The 14,863-nt window shown below is 34.6% G+C and overlaps 2 protein-coding genes across 2 annotated transcripts; one reads left to right on the top strand and one right to left on the bottom strand.

Moving 5' to 3' along the window:
• The first annotated feature begins 1,100 nt into the window (after positions 1 to 1,100).
• Positions 1,101 to 1,646, top strand: LOC106345024. The gene has a single exon (XM_013784300.1). The coding sequence runs from the start codon at positions 1,101 to 1,103 to the stop codon at positions 1,644 to 1,646; it is 546 nt and encodes a 181-aa protein (XP_013639754.1).
• Positions 1,647 to 6,545: 4,899 nt separating this feature from the next.
• LOC106292949 (dof zinc finger protein DOF3.1) lies at positions 6,546 to 7,637 on the bottom strand. The gene has a single exon (XM_013728619.1). The coding sequence runs from the start codon at positions 7,376 to 7,378 to the stop codon at positions 6,806 to 6,808; it is 573 nt and encodes a 190-aa protein (XP_013584073.1). The 5' UTR covers positions 7,379 to 7,637; the 3' UTR covers positions 6,546 to 6,805.
• Positions 7,638 to 14,863: the final 7,226 nt, after the last annotated feature.

Below are 14,863 nucleotides of genomic sequence, written 5' to 3' on the forward strand. Positions count from 1 at the left end.
GACTTTTCTTATTCAACATATAATATTATATCATTTATGTATCTTTCTATTAAAGAGTAACTACTCTTAATCTGAGAGTTTGATTGGACTTCCAAACTTAACTTATCAGCGGCTAATTTTAGCCTTGGTGCATTTGATCATACAGTGTGATTGGACATTGCATGCAATCACGCCTGTGATGCATTCCATTCACATTTAGAAAGAAAGCAAAAAAAAAAATAGTGTAAACTCTAATTTTTCAGAAAAAATAAAACAAAACGATAAATAAGTGAATAAATAACATAAAATGCAACTTGTAGTTCTTTGTCCCCTTGGTCAAATACAAAATATCTCAAACAGGGAGGGCAAATCTTTGTAACCACATTGGATCTCTCGTATTTTTTTTTTTTTTTGATCAAAGGATCTCTCGTATATCTATCAATCTTCCCATCTCCTAAACAAATTTATCGAGCCACTAAAATCCAAAAGCTTAATTTATGTCGAGGTGAAACAATTCGTTTTATAGGTAGTGGATGAGAGAATGATGCATGGCATACATGTCAATAGCATTTTGAGAAAATTAAGCGTATTAATAACAAGAAGGTATAATCAAAGTGTTAAACAAAACAAGGAACCCTTATTTTATAAACCAGTCATTTTCATATATCATTATTGTATATTTCTCTACACACTCTCAGCATAAATTCGGAACTAAGCAGCCTGTCTTCGATGGAACCTATTAGATAATATAGGATCGGTTTATTATGGTTAAGAGATAACCACTCTGGTTAAGTCTCCTTTAGCTGATCCAGAGTATTTAAGTCTGATGTAACTGACTTTGTATGATTATCGAGTTAATTCATCTCAGTTCAATATGGCATCAGAGCTGAACCTGTGACGATTCTCCATCACCGTTCTTCATGAGTTCCTCGATTCAACATATTCTTCATATCTTCGTTGAAGATCTGATCGTTTTCGAGCTCGAGATCGTCTTCTTCGTCTACTTTTTCTCAACTTTCCTTCTTTCCGCAATCTGAAGATTCCTGCGATTCTTGATTCCGTTTTCGCGAGATCAACTTCGTCAGCTTCTTCTTTCCTCGATTCGTCGTTCTTTGTTCGTGATGGATTCCCCTCGCGCAAACAGAGACTATTACGAGAATCCGTACTACCTCCACAACTCAGATCATGCGGGCCTTGTGCTCGTCTCCGATCGCCTTACTTCTGGAGCCGAGTTCCATTCATGGCATCGCTCGGTTCGAATGGCGCTCAACGTACGTAACAAACTTGGCTTCATCGATGGTAGTATTCCTAAACCTTCTGATAACCATCGCGATTCAGGATCTTGGTCTAGATGCAATGATATGGTTGCTACTTGGCTCTTGAATTCTGTTTCCAAGAAGATAGGTCAGAGTCTATTGTTCATGTTTACTGTTGAGTCTATTTGGACGAACATCCTTTCTCGTTTCAAACAGGATGATGCTCCACGGGTTTATGAGATTGAGCAACAGCTAAGCTCGATTCAGCAGGGTTCAATGGACGTTAATGCCTACTATACTGCATTGGTTACTCTGTGGGAAGAGCATAAGAACTATGTTGAATTGCCTGTGTGTTCTTGTGGCAAATGTGAGTGTAATGCAGCCGAGCTATGGGAATGTCTTCAACAGTGAAGCAGAGTCACGAAGTTCTTGATGGGGCTTAATGAGTCGTATGAATCCACTTGTCGTCACATCTTGATGCTGAAACCAATACCGTCCATTGAAGATGTGTTCAATCTGGTAACTCAAGATGAACGTCAACGCGTGATCAAACCAAGTACTACATCAGTACATGTTGCTCTCCAAGCTTCAGGACCAGATAAGAGTCTCCCCACTGTTGTTATTGCTCCTGATCATTTTACCTTTGCTGCTGCTCACAACAACTCAGGATATCGTCCCAAACAACGGCCTTTATGTACTTATTGTGGTCAACTTGGACATGTTGTTGATAAATGCTTTCGTCTTCATGGATATCCTCCTGGTCACAAGTACAACAAGTCTTCTCATCCCAATGCTGGCTTTGCTCCTCGAGGACAGAACAATTATCAACAGCGACCGGTTCAGCAGCAGAACAATCAATATTTTCTGCCTCAACAGCAGAATTCTCAACGTGCAAATGCTATTGTTCAATCTGCTCCGTCGTTTGTTCCTTCTCCTCTGGATGCTTCTCATCTTCAGTCCTTACTTCAGCAATTACAAGCGTATGTTCAACCTTCTGTGAATGCAATTTCTAGTGCGCAGTCTTCTATCAATGAAAATGGATACATGGCACCTCAATCTACCTCTGGTATTATTCCTTTTCCATCAACTAGCCTTAAATTTCAAAACCATATCCTTACTTTTGAAAATCAATGTCTTTCTACTCTTTCGGATGCACTGGCTAGTGATGCTTGGATAATTGACAGTGGCGCTACGACACATGTGTGTTCGGATCTCAACCTCTTTACTAATACTTCATCTGTACTTGGCGTTACAGTCTCTCTTCCTAATGGAGTTCATGAACCTATTACTCATATAGGATCTGTGCATATCTCTTCATCTATTGTGCTGCATAATGTGCTTTATGTTCCATCTTTCCGTTTTAATTTGATCAGTGTGTGTAGTCTTCTTCGTGATAGTTGATTCTCTGCTCACTTCTATCCTGATTTTTGCTTATTACAGGAGTCTATTCAGGGCTTGATGATTGGTAGAGGAAACCTTCATCGAAATCTACACGTTCTTGAGACTGATAACACTGCACCTTTGTCGTTCTTTGGATCCTTGCAAGTCGATAGGAATCTATGGCATCAACGCCTTGGACATCCATTAGCTTCCAAGTTAAAGCAACTGTCTGGTACTTTACAAATTGCTGAGTCTAGTTTACATAAGTCTGAACATTGTCCTATCTGTCCTTTAGCAAAACAAAAGAGATTATCGTTTGAGTCAAGTAATATTGTGTCTGTTTCACCATTTGATTTGATTCATTTAGATGTTTGGGGTCCTTTCTCTGTCGAGTCTGTTGAAGGTTATCGGTATTTTCTTACAATAGTTGATGATTGTACTAGGGTGACTTGGGTATACATGATGTGTAATAAAAATGATATTTTAATTGTTTTTCCAGAGTTTGTTAATCATGTTTCTACTCAATATCATTCTGCCATTAAAGTCATTCGTAGTGATAATGCTCCTGAACTAGCTTTCTCTCAACTTGTTAAACAACATGGTATGATTCATCAATTCTCTTGTGCTTATACACCGCAGCAAAACTCCATTGTCGAACGTAAACATCAACATATATTGAATGTTGCTCGCACCTTATTGTTTCAATCTAGAATACCTTTAGCTTACTGGAGTGATTGTGTGTGTACTGCCGTGTATCTCATAAATAGAATACCTCTTGTGTTGTTAGCTAACAAGTCTCCTTATGAACTATTGATGAAAAAGGTTCCTGATTACTCTCACTTGAAATCTTTTGGCTGTCTTTGTTATGTCTCTACTTTACCTAATGATAGAAACAAATTCACTGCTCGTGCTGATACTTGTGTGTTCATTGGCTATCCTTCGGGATATAAAGGATATAAAGTCTTGCATATTGATTCCAATAAGATCTCTATTACTAGGAATGTTATTTTTCATGAAAATGTTTTTCCTTTTACAGATGATAAACTACATGATTGCTCTCATGTTCCTAATATCTTTGACAACACTATCTTGCTATTGCATGTTCCTGTGTTTGTTGATAGTGATCCTCCTATGCATTTAGAAACACATTCGCCTAGGCATGATCCTGTTGTTATTAAGACTGTTCCCATAAGTACAGGTCAAGGAAGTCTTGTAGGTGGCAGACCGAAACGCAGTGTCAAAGCTCCAAGTTACTTATCTCAGTATCACTGTGCTCTTGAGCGTATCTCTCTTCCTCCTACCCTTGATACCAGTTCAATTCCCTTTTTACCTTCTTCCACTCCTTATCCTCTGTCATCTGTTATTACCTACTCAAATTTTACACCCCTTTATCAGTCCTATATCCTTTCATACTCCCTTGAAACAGAACCCACCTCTTTTAAACAAGCCATGTTATCCCCCAATTTTAAGAAGGCTACGAACGAAGAATTGCAAGCCATGGAAGCGAATCATACCTGGACTGTTGAATTGTTGCCTCCGGGGAAGAATGTAGTTGGTTGCAAGTGGGTATATACTATCAAATACAGGGCTGATGGTACGATTGAGCGATATAAAGCTCGTTTGGTTGCCAAGGGCTTTACACAGCAAGATGGTGTTGACTTCACCGACACGTTCTCTCCAGTTGCTAAGCTTGCGAGTGCCAAGCTTCTTCTGGCTCTTGCTGCGATACAAGGATGGAGTATGTCTCAAATGGACGTCTCTAATGCGTTTTTGCATAGTGATCTGGATGAGGAAATCTTCATGAGTCTTCCTCAGGGTTATGTTCCAGCTTCTGGTTCTCTCCCACCTAATCTAGTCTGTCGACTCCATAAATCACTGTATGGTTTAAAGCAAGCGTCCAGACAATGGTACAACTGCCTCTCTGCAGTCTTTCTCTCTGCTGGTTTCGTTCAATCACCAGCGGATAATACATTGTTTGTGAAGCAAACAGGTTCTTCCTTTGTTGCTGCGCTTGTTTATGTGGACGACATCATGATAGTTGGTAACGATGATGCTGCAATCCAACTTCTGAAAGACACGCTTCACCAACATTTCAAGATTAAAGATCTTGGTCCTCTTCGATTCTTTCTTGGTTTGGAAATTGCTCGAAACTCAGAGGGGATATCTATCTGTCAGAGGAAGTATGCGTTGAGTTTACTCTCTGATACAGGACTTCTGGCTTGTAAACCAAGTCCAGTTCCGATGGATCCGTTGGTGAAATTGAGTAGTGAATCTGGTACACCTCTTGCTGATCCTACACCTTTTCGTGCTCTGATAGGTCGTCTTCTCTACTTGACGATCACTCGCCCTGATATAACGTTTGCAGTCCACTGCTTAAGCCAGTTTATGTCCTCTCCTACTGACGTTCACCTCACTGCAGCTCATCGCATTCTGCGTTATATCAAGAACAATCCAGGCCAGGGATTGTTCTACTCTGCCGCTTCCACACTCTGTCTCAATGCGTTCTCGGATGCAAACTGGGCAACCTGTCCTGATTCACGTCGGTCTGTTACTGGGTACTGCGTCTACCTTGGAACGTCATTGGTTACATGGAAATCAAAGAAGCAAGATGTGGTTAGTAGAAGCAGCACTGAAGCTAAATATCGTAGCATGGCACACACGACTTGTGAACTTCTGTGGCTTCAACAACTTCTCACCAGTCTGAAGATTCAAGTCACCACCAAAGCAAAGCTTTTCTGTGACAACAAGTCGGCGATGCACATTGCTACCAACCCGGTCTTCCATGAACGGACTAAACACGTGGAGATTGACTGCCACACCGTCCGTGATCAAGTAAAGAGAGGTTTCATCACATTGATGCATGTTTCGAGTGCTAATCAGCATGCTGACATCTTCACGAAGCCGCTGCATTCTGGACCATTCCGGTCTTTGCTTGATCGCCTGTCTCTCTCAAGTCTCTATCTTCCTTCTGATAGTTCAAATTCAGAGACTTGACCGGGGGTATTAGATAATATAGGATCGGTTTATTATGGTTAAGAGATAACCACTCTGGTTAAGTCTCCTTTAGCTGATCCAGAGTATTTAAGTCTGATGTAACTGACTTTGTATGATTATCGAGTTAATTCATCTCAGTTCAATAGAATCTTCTCAAAAAGTTCAGCCGGAACACTTAACCTAGACCGATAACCACCTGAAGAATTGTGATGTGGAGTATAGATTAATCCATGAGAGAACCGTAGCCACATAACATTGATTATATTCTTCAAAGACAATATAATAACATTAACCACTCCTCTTGTGAATGTCATTCGGATTGTTAACTGTTTTTAGTGATAAAAGAACATGGTAGTAGTATTAGTTACAAAACACCACAAGTTACTTACTATTTTTCCATTTCTTTTGAAGGTGTATAAAATAAAATATAAAGTTGTTATTATCTTAACGACTTATTCTTTTGGCTTCTTTGTCTAAATACTAATTGACAATTAAACGGTTTGATCGCTAATATAGATCATGACAATTAAAAACGCCACACGGTTCAAGAAAAACCGACTACTAGTACCGAGTCAATATCATGATTCTAGAACTTAGGAACGTCTTAAAGTAACTAAACATGCATAATTAAAATACGATCGAAGACCACATGCCGTAAGAATGTTGCTAATCTATGTCGGTTCATGCACAATTATTTTATTCTGTCATTCGGTTAAAAGAGCCCATTCTGCGCACATATGCATGTAAAAGGGCTTAAGTTTATATGTTAGTTTTCATTCAAACTTACCTTTCAAACTAATGACATAGGATGATAGGAATGTAATTAAAAATTTTGTCGGCTAAATACCTCACGGTTCAACATAAAAATAATGTCGTGGCTAAGAATTCATTCACCGTCACGAGTTTTGCGAGAGTCTCGTTCTAGAAATTCTACAATAACACAAACATTTTTTTTTGTTTCTCACTAATGTTAAAGATAACAATAAACTGAAATCTCCTCCTATTACATAAGTCTAATTATATTTAACAAACCGATTTATAAATTAAAAAAGGAGTATTAGGAGAAATAGATTTACCAAAATGACATAAACATAGAAACTGTTTGTCTACGTGATGACTCGAGTCACCTTGAAATCAGTTTTAGCAGCTTCATATTAATTTACCATAATACCCCCCTCTCTGTTTTCTCCCATCCTTCAGTTTTTCTCCACTCTGTTCCTAGAAAGATCGGTCCACGGGTTACCACCACCTTCGTCACCCGCTTCACTCCTCTTTAGTCCCATACCCGGATCCCAACCCGACCCGTCTAGGATGATCCCACCAAGACCCAACTGCATATTCGACGCCAAAAGCGAGCTAAAACTCCCACCACCACCCATCTCCATACCTTTCACGTCTTGGTCTCCGATCGGAAACCCGTACAGCATCCGGGTCGGATCCGTATCCGGGTTAGGATCCGGGTCCGGGTGTTTGGTCTTCTTCTTGTGTGTGTTGGGAGGAGAAGACGCAGAGGTTGATCGTTTAGCGTTCTTGCGAGAACCGCCGCCGACGGGAACGTTGCGGAGAGCCCCGCCTTTGGTCCAGTAACGACGGCAGCTTTTGCAAAAGTGACGGGGCTGTGACAGGTTGTAGTTGTTGTAGTAACAGAATTTTGTGTTCGGTGAGTCACATCGAGGACACTTTAGCTGTTCTTGCTCTGGAAACTGCTGTGGTTGTTGTTGTTGTTGTGTCGCCATCATCGAGTTGTAATAAGCTGATGGATCCTGCATTTCTTCTTTTGAAAAACAGAGTCTTTTCCTTAAATTATAAATCTTTTGGTAACCATATATGAAAGAACCTAAAGAGATCGAATCTTGGAGATGTCAAGAGAGAGATATATGAGGGTGAATGATTTTGAGGCTTTTATAGATAGAGAGGAAGTGGTTCTTGACGCATTAGATAAGACAAAATATACACTTTCTCTCTCTACATATGAGAGACAAGGAGAGAGAGGAGTGGAGCAGAGCAGAGAAGGGACGAGGGCTGAAGTCTAAGACGAGAAGACAAGCTTCTGTGAGATGTGACCAGTCTTATAGGGTTACCCAATAACAAAAGATTAATGCTTCCCTAATCTTCTTCCTTTTGGTTAGAATTTTTAATATTGTGCTAATTATTAATTGGTATATACTCTAATTATCATTTCAACTATAGAAGACAAGAGCGTGGGTGTTGAACTTTTTCATTGACTTATTTAACTAAGTATCAAGATATCATCATCATAGGTGTTGTTTTTGTGTTGACGTCATTTTGTCGAATGGGTTAAAACTTAAAAGTGTTTACTTTTTATTTGTTTACATGAGATACTAACAAGATTGATAGCTTTTGATTATTATTTTTAAATACGGTATGGTTTCATAATTATAAACTCTACAAATCTAGAAAATTCACAGGCATTGTGAATTATTGTAGACGAAAATAAGGTTTAAAAATGTGTTTTGTATATATCGAAGGGGTAATAACTGTTTCCAACATATTTGGATACGCCTGTCTTGGTGCTATGGTAGTTGTTTTGGCTTCGTATGTTTAGGCCAATATCGACTATAAGTATCTTTTTGTTTTCTTATGTGTGTTCTTACCTTTACACCAAAAACAAACACAATGGCCTTTTCCTTCTGATGGCTAAAAGTCTCTCTGCTCTTTTTTAATAAATATTTATCTAATCTTCTTTTTTGATAAAAAAAATATTTTCTAATCTTTATATGCAGAAATTGTATTTGTATTGTTATCAAAGTTCAGATTCTCTCATAAAGACGCGTTTGATCATTTGGCATCGATTCTTAGCTTTGGCCTAGGAAATTTGGTGATTGGAGATCACTAACTTCTTTTTGACCTTCCGGCACTGGACAAGCAAAGCTCGCCTGAAAGCTAGATTTGCCTAAACTGTTTTTATTTTTGCCAGTTCAGTAATGACCTTAAAATCTAGTTCTCATATTGTTAAATTTTAACGAAGAGTTAGTAACCATTCTCTGTATTAAACCCTGGTTAATCCACATCATTCTCAATACCATTTACTAGGTGATAACCCGCGCTTTGCGCAGAATGAGATTATTAATTTCGTTATTTATAAGATAAGAAAACATTAGGTCTGTTTAATATGGACTTCGATTTGGTTCTAAGATGGATTTTTTATAAGTTTAATGTGTACATCGATTTGGTTCTTTAAATATAAAAAGTCTTATAACTAAAAAGTTCGATTTTACTAAGATGCATAATTAAAAAAACTGATAATAAATAGTTCTTTAACAAAATTCTAAAAGGCAAAACAACATTATTAGGTAAAAATGAAAATATGGTATTAAGCAAACGAAAAAGTCTTCAAGCTTGGTCAACTCTCCAAGTCTGAATTCATTATGCTGTGATAGGAATCATGTGACAGCATACAAACACAAGAATATAGAAATTAGCGTAAATTCTAATTAGTTTTGTGCTAGCCAATAAATACATATGCAGTTATTAACCTACTATACTTACTTCGATTTGAAGTTTTGTATTTCTGCCATGTTAGGATCAAATAAGACTTGAGAACAACATTCTAAGTCAGTTACAAATGTGAAACCACCTAATTAAAAAGGATAAATGTTACGATTCTAAAGAAATAAGTAAGAAATTTTAATCTACAATATTAGATTGCTAACCTCGTCTCCCATTTGATTCCCCATGACCTCAAAACACACAGATCTACTCTAGGTCCTAGAGAAGTCTTGCTTGCAAAACCACAAGCTAAAGATTCAATCTTTTTCATGTAAAACTAGCTTGATTTAGAAAACCCAAGGGTTCCTCCGCAAAGTTCGTCTGAGTGGGCTCCGTAAAATCCAAAAATCCATCCCTAAAACGTCAGGACGATAGACTTTGTGGCAACGCGTAAACTAAAACTTCTCGAACATCAAAACACTTCTCACGGAGATGGGTTTCTACGTACAAAAGAAACATATAATGGTGAGAGTCTGTTTTTGCTCTGTCATATCTGCTACTTGAGATGTTATAAGTAATTTAAGTGATGATAATTGATGTTGCTTCAGATAAAAGCAATCCGAGAAGAAAGTACTCAAAAAGGGCAAGGCGGGTTATCATTTACGGCTGAGGTATTCGAGATAATCACATCAGTGAACTAAGAAAATCACATGGCGATTCATCTCTATATAAACAGGTTATATATTCTTCTTGTAACAATTAATAGGTATGTATATCTTTCTTCAGTCCTGACCTAAAGCAACTTATTTGGGTTGGGGCAGTTGTGCGAGAGATTACTAAACGAACTGGATGATCATCCCAAAAAGAAAAAGCAGAAAAAAATATTTTGATAGAGGATTCATGTGAATAAGATTTTTAATTAAAAACAGATTTGTATATAAAAGATTGGTACAGCCAAAAAGAGTTATGCATTAGATTTGATGAGTTCACGTAAACAACAGTAACTAAGCTTAGATTTGATGATAATGATGAGAACATGTCACGTGTTTTTAAAAAACTTGTTAGCAAAATAGGAAACAAAATTTTGAGGAGCTCTATTACAGCGACATGTCAGCGTAATTTGTTTTTTAAATGAATGTGAGAGCGCCACGTGGCAAAAGTAGTGTGAATACATTAAAGCCAATGATTCTCTTTTAATATATAAGAGATCTATCTCATTAAAGTAGTCTTTAAGTTTTTGTTTTACAACATAAATAGCAGTTAAAAAAAATAGTACTGTTTGGAAACATGTATAACAGTAAGTTAGGAAAAAAAAGTAATGAGTTTATACCATTAAAAAAATTGGAAGTTCATTACATTATATTAAAAAGTAATGAATTTATGTTGATATACATATTCAAATCAAAATAATAATTTAAAATTGATTTATATCAAAAATTCATTCAAAAATATACATATATTCAAAATTTGATTTTTGCTAACATATATTCCAATATCCATTATAAAAATGTTTTCAATATATATAAGAAAAATACAAAACAAATTTCAATTTCAAACACCAACTTAAATTATGGTTTTTATATTTCACATTGAAATTTAAAAATATAATATATGTGATTATTTATATGATTGTACGTATAAAATATTATTAATTATAAGAAAATTTATTTGATGGTGAGTATAAAATACAATTAATTATATGATAACACATATTTTTATAACCTATGATGACACATATAAGATATATAATAGTGATTAGGGGTGGGCGTTCTGGTTCGTTTTCGGGTTTGTTTGGGATTTCGTGTTCGGTTCAGATCTTTGAAGATTCAGTTCGGATTTGGATAACCAATTTAAATTGGTTTGGTTTAAATATTTGGATAGAGAATTAATAATTATTTAAGTATTCTTTGGAGTTTTGAGTATATTTTAACTATTTTAGATATTTATGTTTTATTATTTGTATATATTTTCAAGTATTTAAACGAACGTAAAAGTATCATATATATATTTTGGATGTTTTTATATATATTAAATCTAAAAATAATTAATATATATAACTATATAAATCTATTTTGGATATCCAAAATACTTCGGTTCGGACTGGATCAGATTTCAGTTCTTCAAATACCAAAATTTTGAATAATTCGGATATTTAATCAATTTCGCTTCGGATTTGATACTACTTATTCGGATTGGGATCGGTTCGATTCTTCGAATTCGAGTTTTTTGCCTAATCCTAAATAGTGACATAAAAAATAAATAGCATCATATTTTTTTAAAAAAATATCCGCGCGGACGCGTGGATCAAAATCTAGTTCTGGTATTATAAGATAATTCTTATTTAAAATTTTGATTAAAACATAATCAAGAAGACGTCAAGCAAAAGATAACAAAAACAGTTGTTCTTTCCCACTCATTGTCACATGAGTTTTCTCATGCATGCAGAGACCTTGCATGTACAGCTCAAATTCTTTTCGCAATAAAATATAAAGAAAATTGTAATTTAGTTAACTAATCCAATTAGCTGTAAAATCAGAAGTGATGACCATCAAATATTATTATATTTAACTGAATATAAAAATATTGAGAAACAAAGAAAAAACAATGAGCCATCATCATTCACTACCATGATTTCTAAAACCCACTCTGGCTCGAGAATCAGGAGACAATAGGTAATTAGCGTTCTTTTGAAGCAACTAGCAAGTATGTATGCACTTGATGAGATCATTGCACTTAAAAATCGAATTGCAGCCGTTGAGTTTTGCACTGTAGGGACTAATGAATCAGAGCCGTCCGTGTGTCGAGGAAGCAGACTAAGGATATTTTCGTAGCGTTACGCTGCCGTAAGAGCTGACCATTTGGCCTTCCGTGTGTTCTGTTTTGCCAACACGTGGGGACAAACACTCCACTTCCTCTTCTTAATTCCCCCATCATCGCGTCTTTTCTACGGCTACGATTTGTGGCTGCCGCTTGACGCATGGACGGTGCAGATTAAACCTGGATCTTTCGAATATTTTCACCAGGCCATTTTTTTTTCTTTTTCATAACCGTAGTGTGATCCCAAAAGCTTTCTAGACCTAAAGACTAATCACTACGAGACCCGCAGGATCTGCATTTTCTTACCACTTAAGACGCTTCGGGTGACAAAAAATAACTGAACCCAGAACAGTACTCACAGCTGTGAGCCATTTACCACTAAATACAACCGGACCATATTGGAGAGTGACAAGAAGACATGTTAATTTTAGTAGCTGAATCGAGTTACCAGAGTTGTCAAGTTACTTACAGAAAATAGCCACTCAAGATTAATCAAAATAAGAATAACGTTGTATATAATTGATTTTGGAGCCTGTGGTCGTGTGTTTTGAAGGAATGTATCAACAACAAAAATAATATGAATTTTTTTTTTTATAATTTCAAAAATATTTCCAAAATAAACAACTCTCACCAGAAGTTGTGCGTGAGAACAGACCTGGTCCTGAACTCATACCTAAGAAACATTGCTATGGGGCCCATAATTTGTACAGTTTTTGAGACCTCTTTTTTTTTGTCAGCAGAAAAAGTATCAAATGGATTATAAAATGTATTTCAAACATATGACAAAAAAGATTTTGAATATTGTTTCTTATCTGTATAAAAATAAATTAGACATGTATTACTTTTTAAGAAATTGTATTTTTTAATTGTAAATTAAATATTCTTATCAATTTTTATTATTATTTAAAGCCTATTTTTTTTCGTATTGGATGGAGGACCGGTAGATGGTCACGAAAACGTACTCATCAACTAGCACTGAGTCTACTGATGCAACTCTCTCCCTCAAAGTACAAGAAACTGACCTTTGGTCTTAAATATTCGTGGAACTGGAAAGTTGAAACTGGACCCGAGTCCATGTTGATATCCCATAATTGACATGTACAAACATAACCATGATTTCAGTTCATGGCTGGTTTTCCGGCTACCACCCGCAAACCAAGTTTTTGCGGTTAGTAGCGGTTGTTGGCGTTTTGCAACAATCACTCAAACTGCTATAAACCGCTTCAAACCGCTTTAAACCTCTTCAATTCAAAAGCTGATTCCAGCTAGCGTTTCGGTTGCGGGCGGTTACAGAAGAGTAATTTTTTCCTTTTAAAAAAAACATAAATACAAAAGTAAAATAAAAAATTTTAAATAAAAAATTGAAATAATAGAAATACTAAAATATATCTATTATATTTTAATTTATATTATAAATTTTTAAACAAAAATAAATTTTTAAAATTTAAAAATATAACTTTATAAATATAATTTTTTATATTAATTATAATATTATGATATTTAATATTTTATGATATTTAATATTTTTATAATTATATAAAATGTAAATATTGTTAATTTATTATTTAACCGATGTTGTATTTAGTGGTTAATCAGTCATAAGTATCATACAAAAGCATCTATTTCTAACCACAATACCAATCGTACAAATCTCTTAAAACCGCTTGAAACCGCAACCACTCGCATCCGTAAACTCAGACAACCACAACCGCAACCGCAAAGGTTACACCAGTCAGGCCCTTAGTTTAAAACTAATCACTAAATAACCAATGCAAGTTAAAGAAAACAGATGTTGCCAAATGCGACTCTCACGAATTAATAAGACATAATGCACACGGAAAATTTTAAAAACACATGGACCTTAAGAGTCACTGGATCTCGATCCGCGCAACCGCGCGGGTTTTGTTTTCATTTATTTTTATATAAATATTTTGTTTAAATTGGTTTATATTATAATATATATGTGTCTATCAATTTTTAATACATAATAATTTTACGGTATATTTTTTCATTGAATATATTGTTTCAAATTTTCACATGTATTTGTATCTTCTTCTATATATCTATTTTCAGATTATTATTTCATTATTAAAATCGTAACTATATGTATAAATATTAGTAAAATATTGTTTTATTGTCATATTCAAAGATATTGTAACATTTCACAAATTTAGAAAGTTTTTTAAAAATAAACTTTTTGTTTCATATATTTATATTATCGAGTAAATAATTAAACATTTAGTTTTTGTTTAATTTTTAAAATAAACTATATAGTTTAAATTTTGTTTTCATTGGTTTAAGATAGTAAAGATTAATCATTGTTAGATAATATGATTTTTGTTATTTAAAAAAAAATCTTTATAATTTTAAAAGTTAACATCGACAAATATTTAAATAATTAACATATGGAGGTATAATATTACATCATTAAATTATATCTATCTAATTTATACTATTTATAAATCCTATGTATCATCTATTGTTTAAATCCAATTATTGAAACCCAATAAAAATTTCTGGTAGGCCAAAAATTTAAGTTATAAGATTAGAGATTAAATGTAACTTGACTTTCTAGGAATAGGTCCATTAGGTCCATTTTTAAAAAAATCACATATGAATCAAGGTTGTGACTTCTGTTTTAATATATAAGATACTAGATTTTGTTAATTATAAGATTATATGTTTTCATAACAAAACTAAGACTATATGTTTTAATATTTGATAAGCTGATATATTTACAATTATGTGTCGATTTTTTATGTTTGCAAAATATTTCTACTTGTATAAATATTTTTTTAAAATTATATTTTTAACAGTTTTATTGTATTAAATGTTTAAATTTTTTTTTAACAATTATATTTACAAATATAATACAAAATATATTTTCATTACATATTTTAATATTTGTTGAAACTAAAAATGAAAATGTGATTCTAATATTCATGTTTTACTTTTAATTTAAAAACAAAGAAGTATAGTGGGCTACA

Source organism: Brassica oleracea, chromosome C5 (assembly GCF_000695525.1).
Source record: "Brassica oleracea var. oleracea cultivar TO1000 chromosome C5, BOL, whole genome shotgun sequence".
NCBI lineage: Eukaryota > Viridiplantae > Streptophyta > Magnoliopsida > Brassicales > Brassicaceae > Brassica > Brassica oleracea.

What these genes read in the sequence shown, in the direction of transcription:
- LOC106345024 (XM_013784300.1), top strand. Translation starts at nt 1,101, where the DNA reads ATGGATTCCCCTCGCGCAAACAGAGACTATTACGAGAATCCGTACTAC.
- LOC106292949 (XM_013728619.1), bottom strand. Translation starts at nt 7,378, where the DNA reads ATGCAGGATCCATCAGCTTATTACAACTCGATGATGGCGACACAACAA.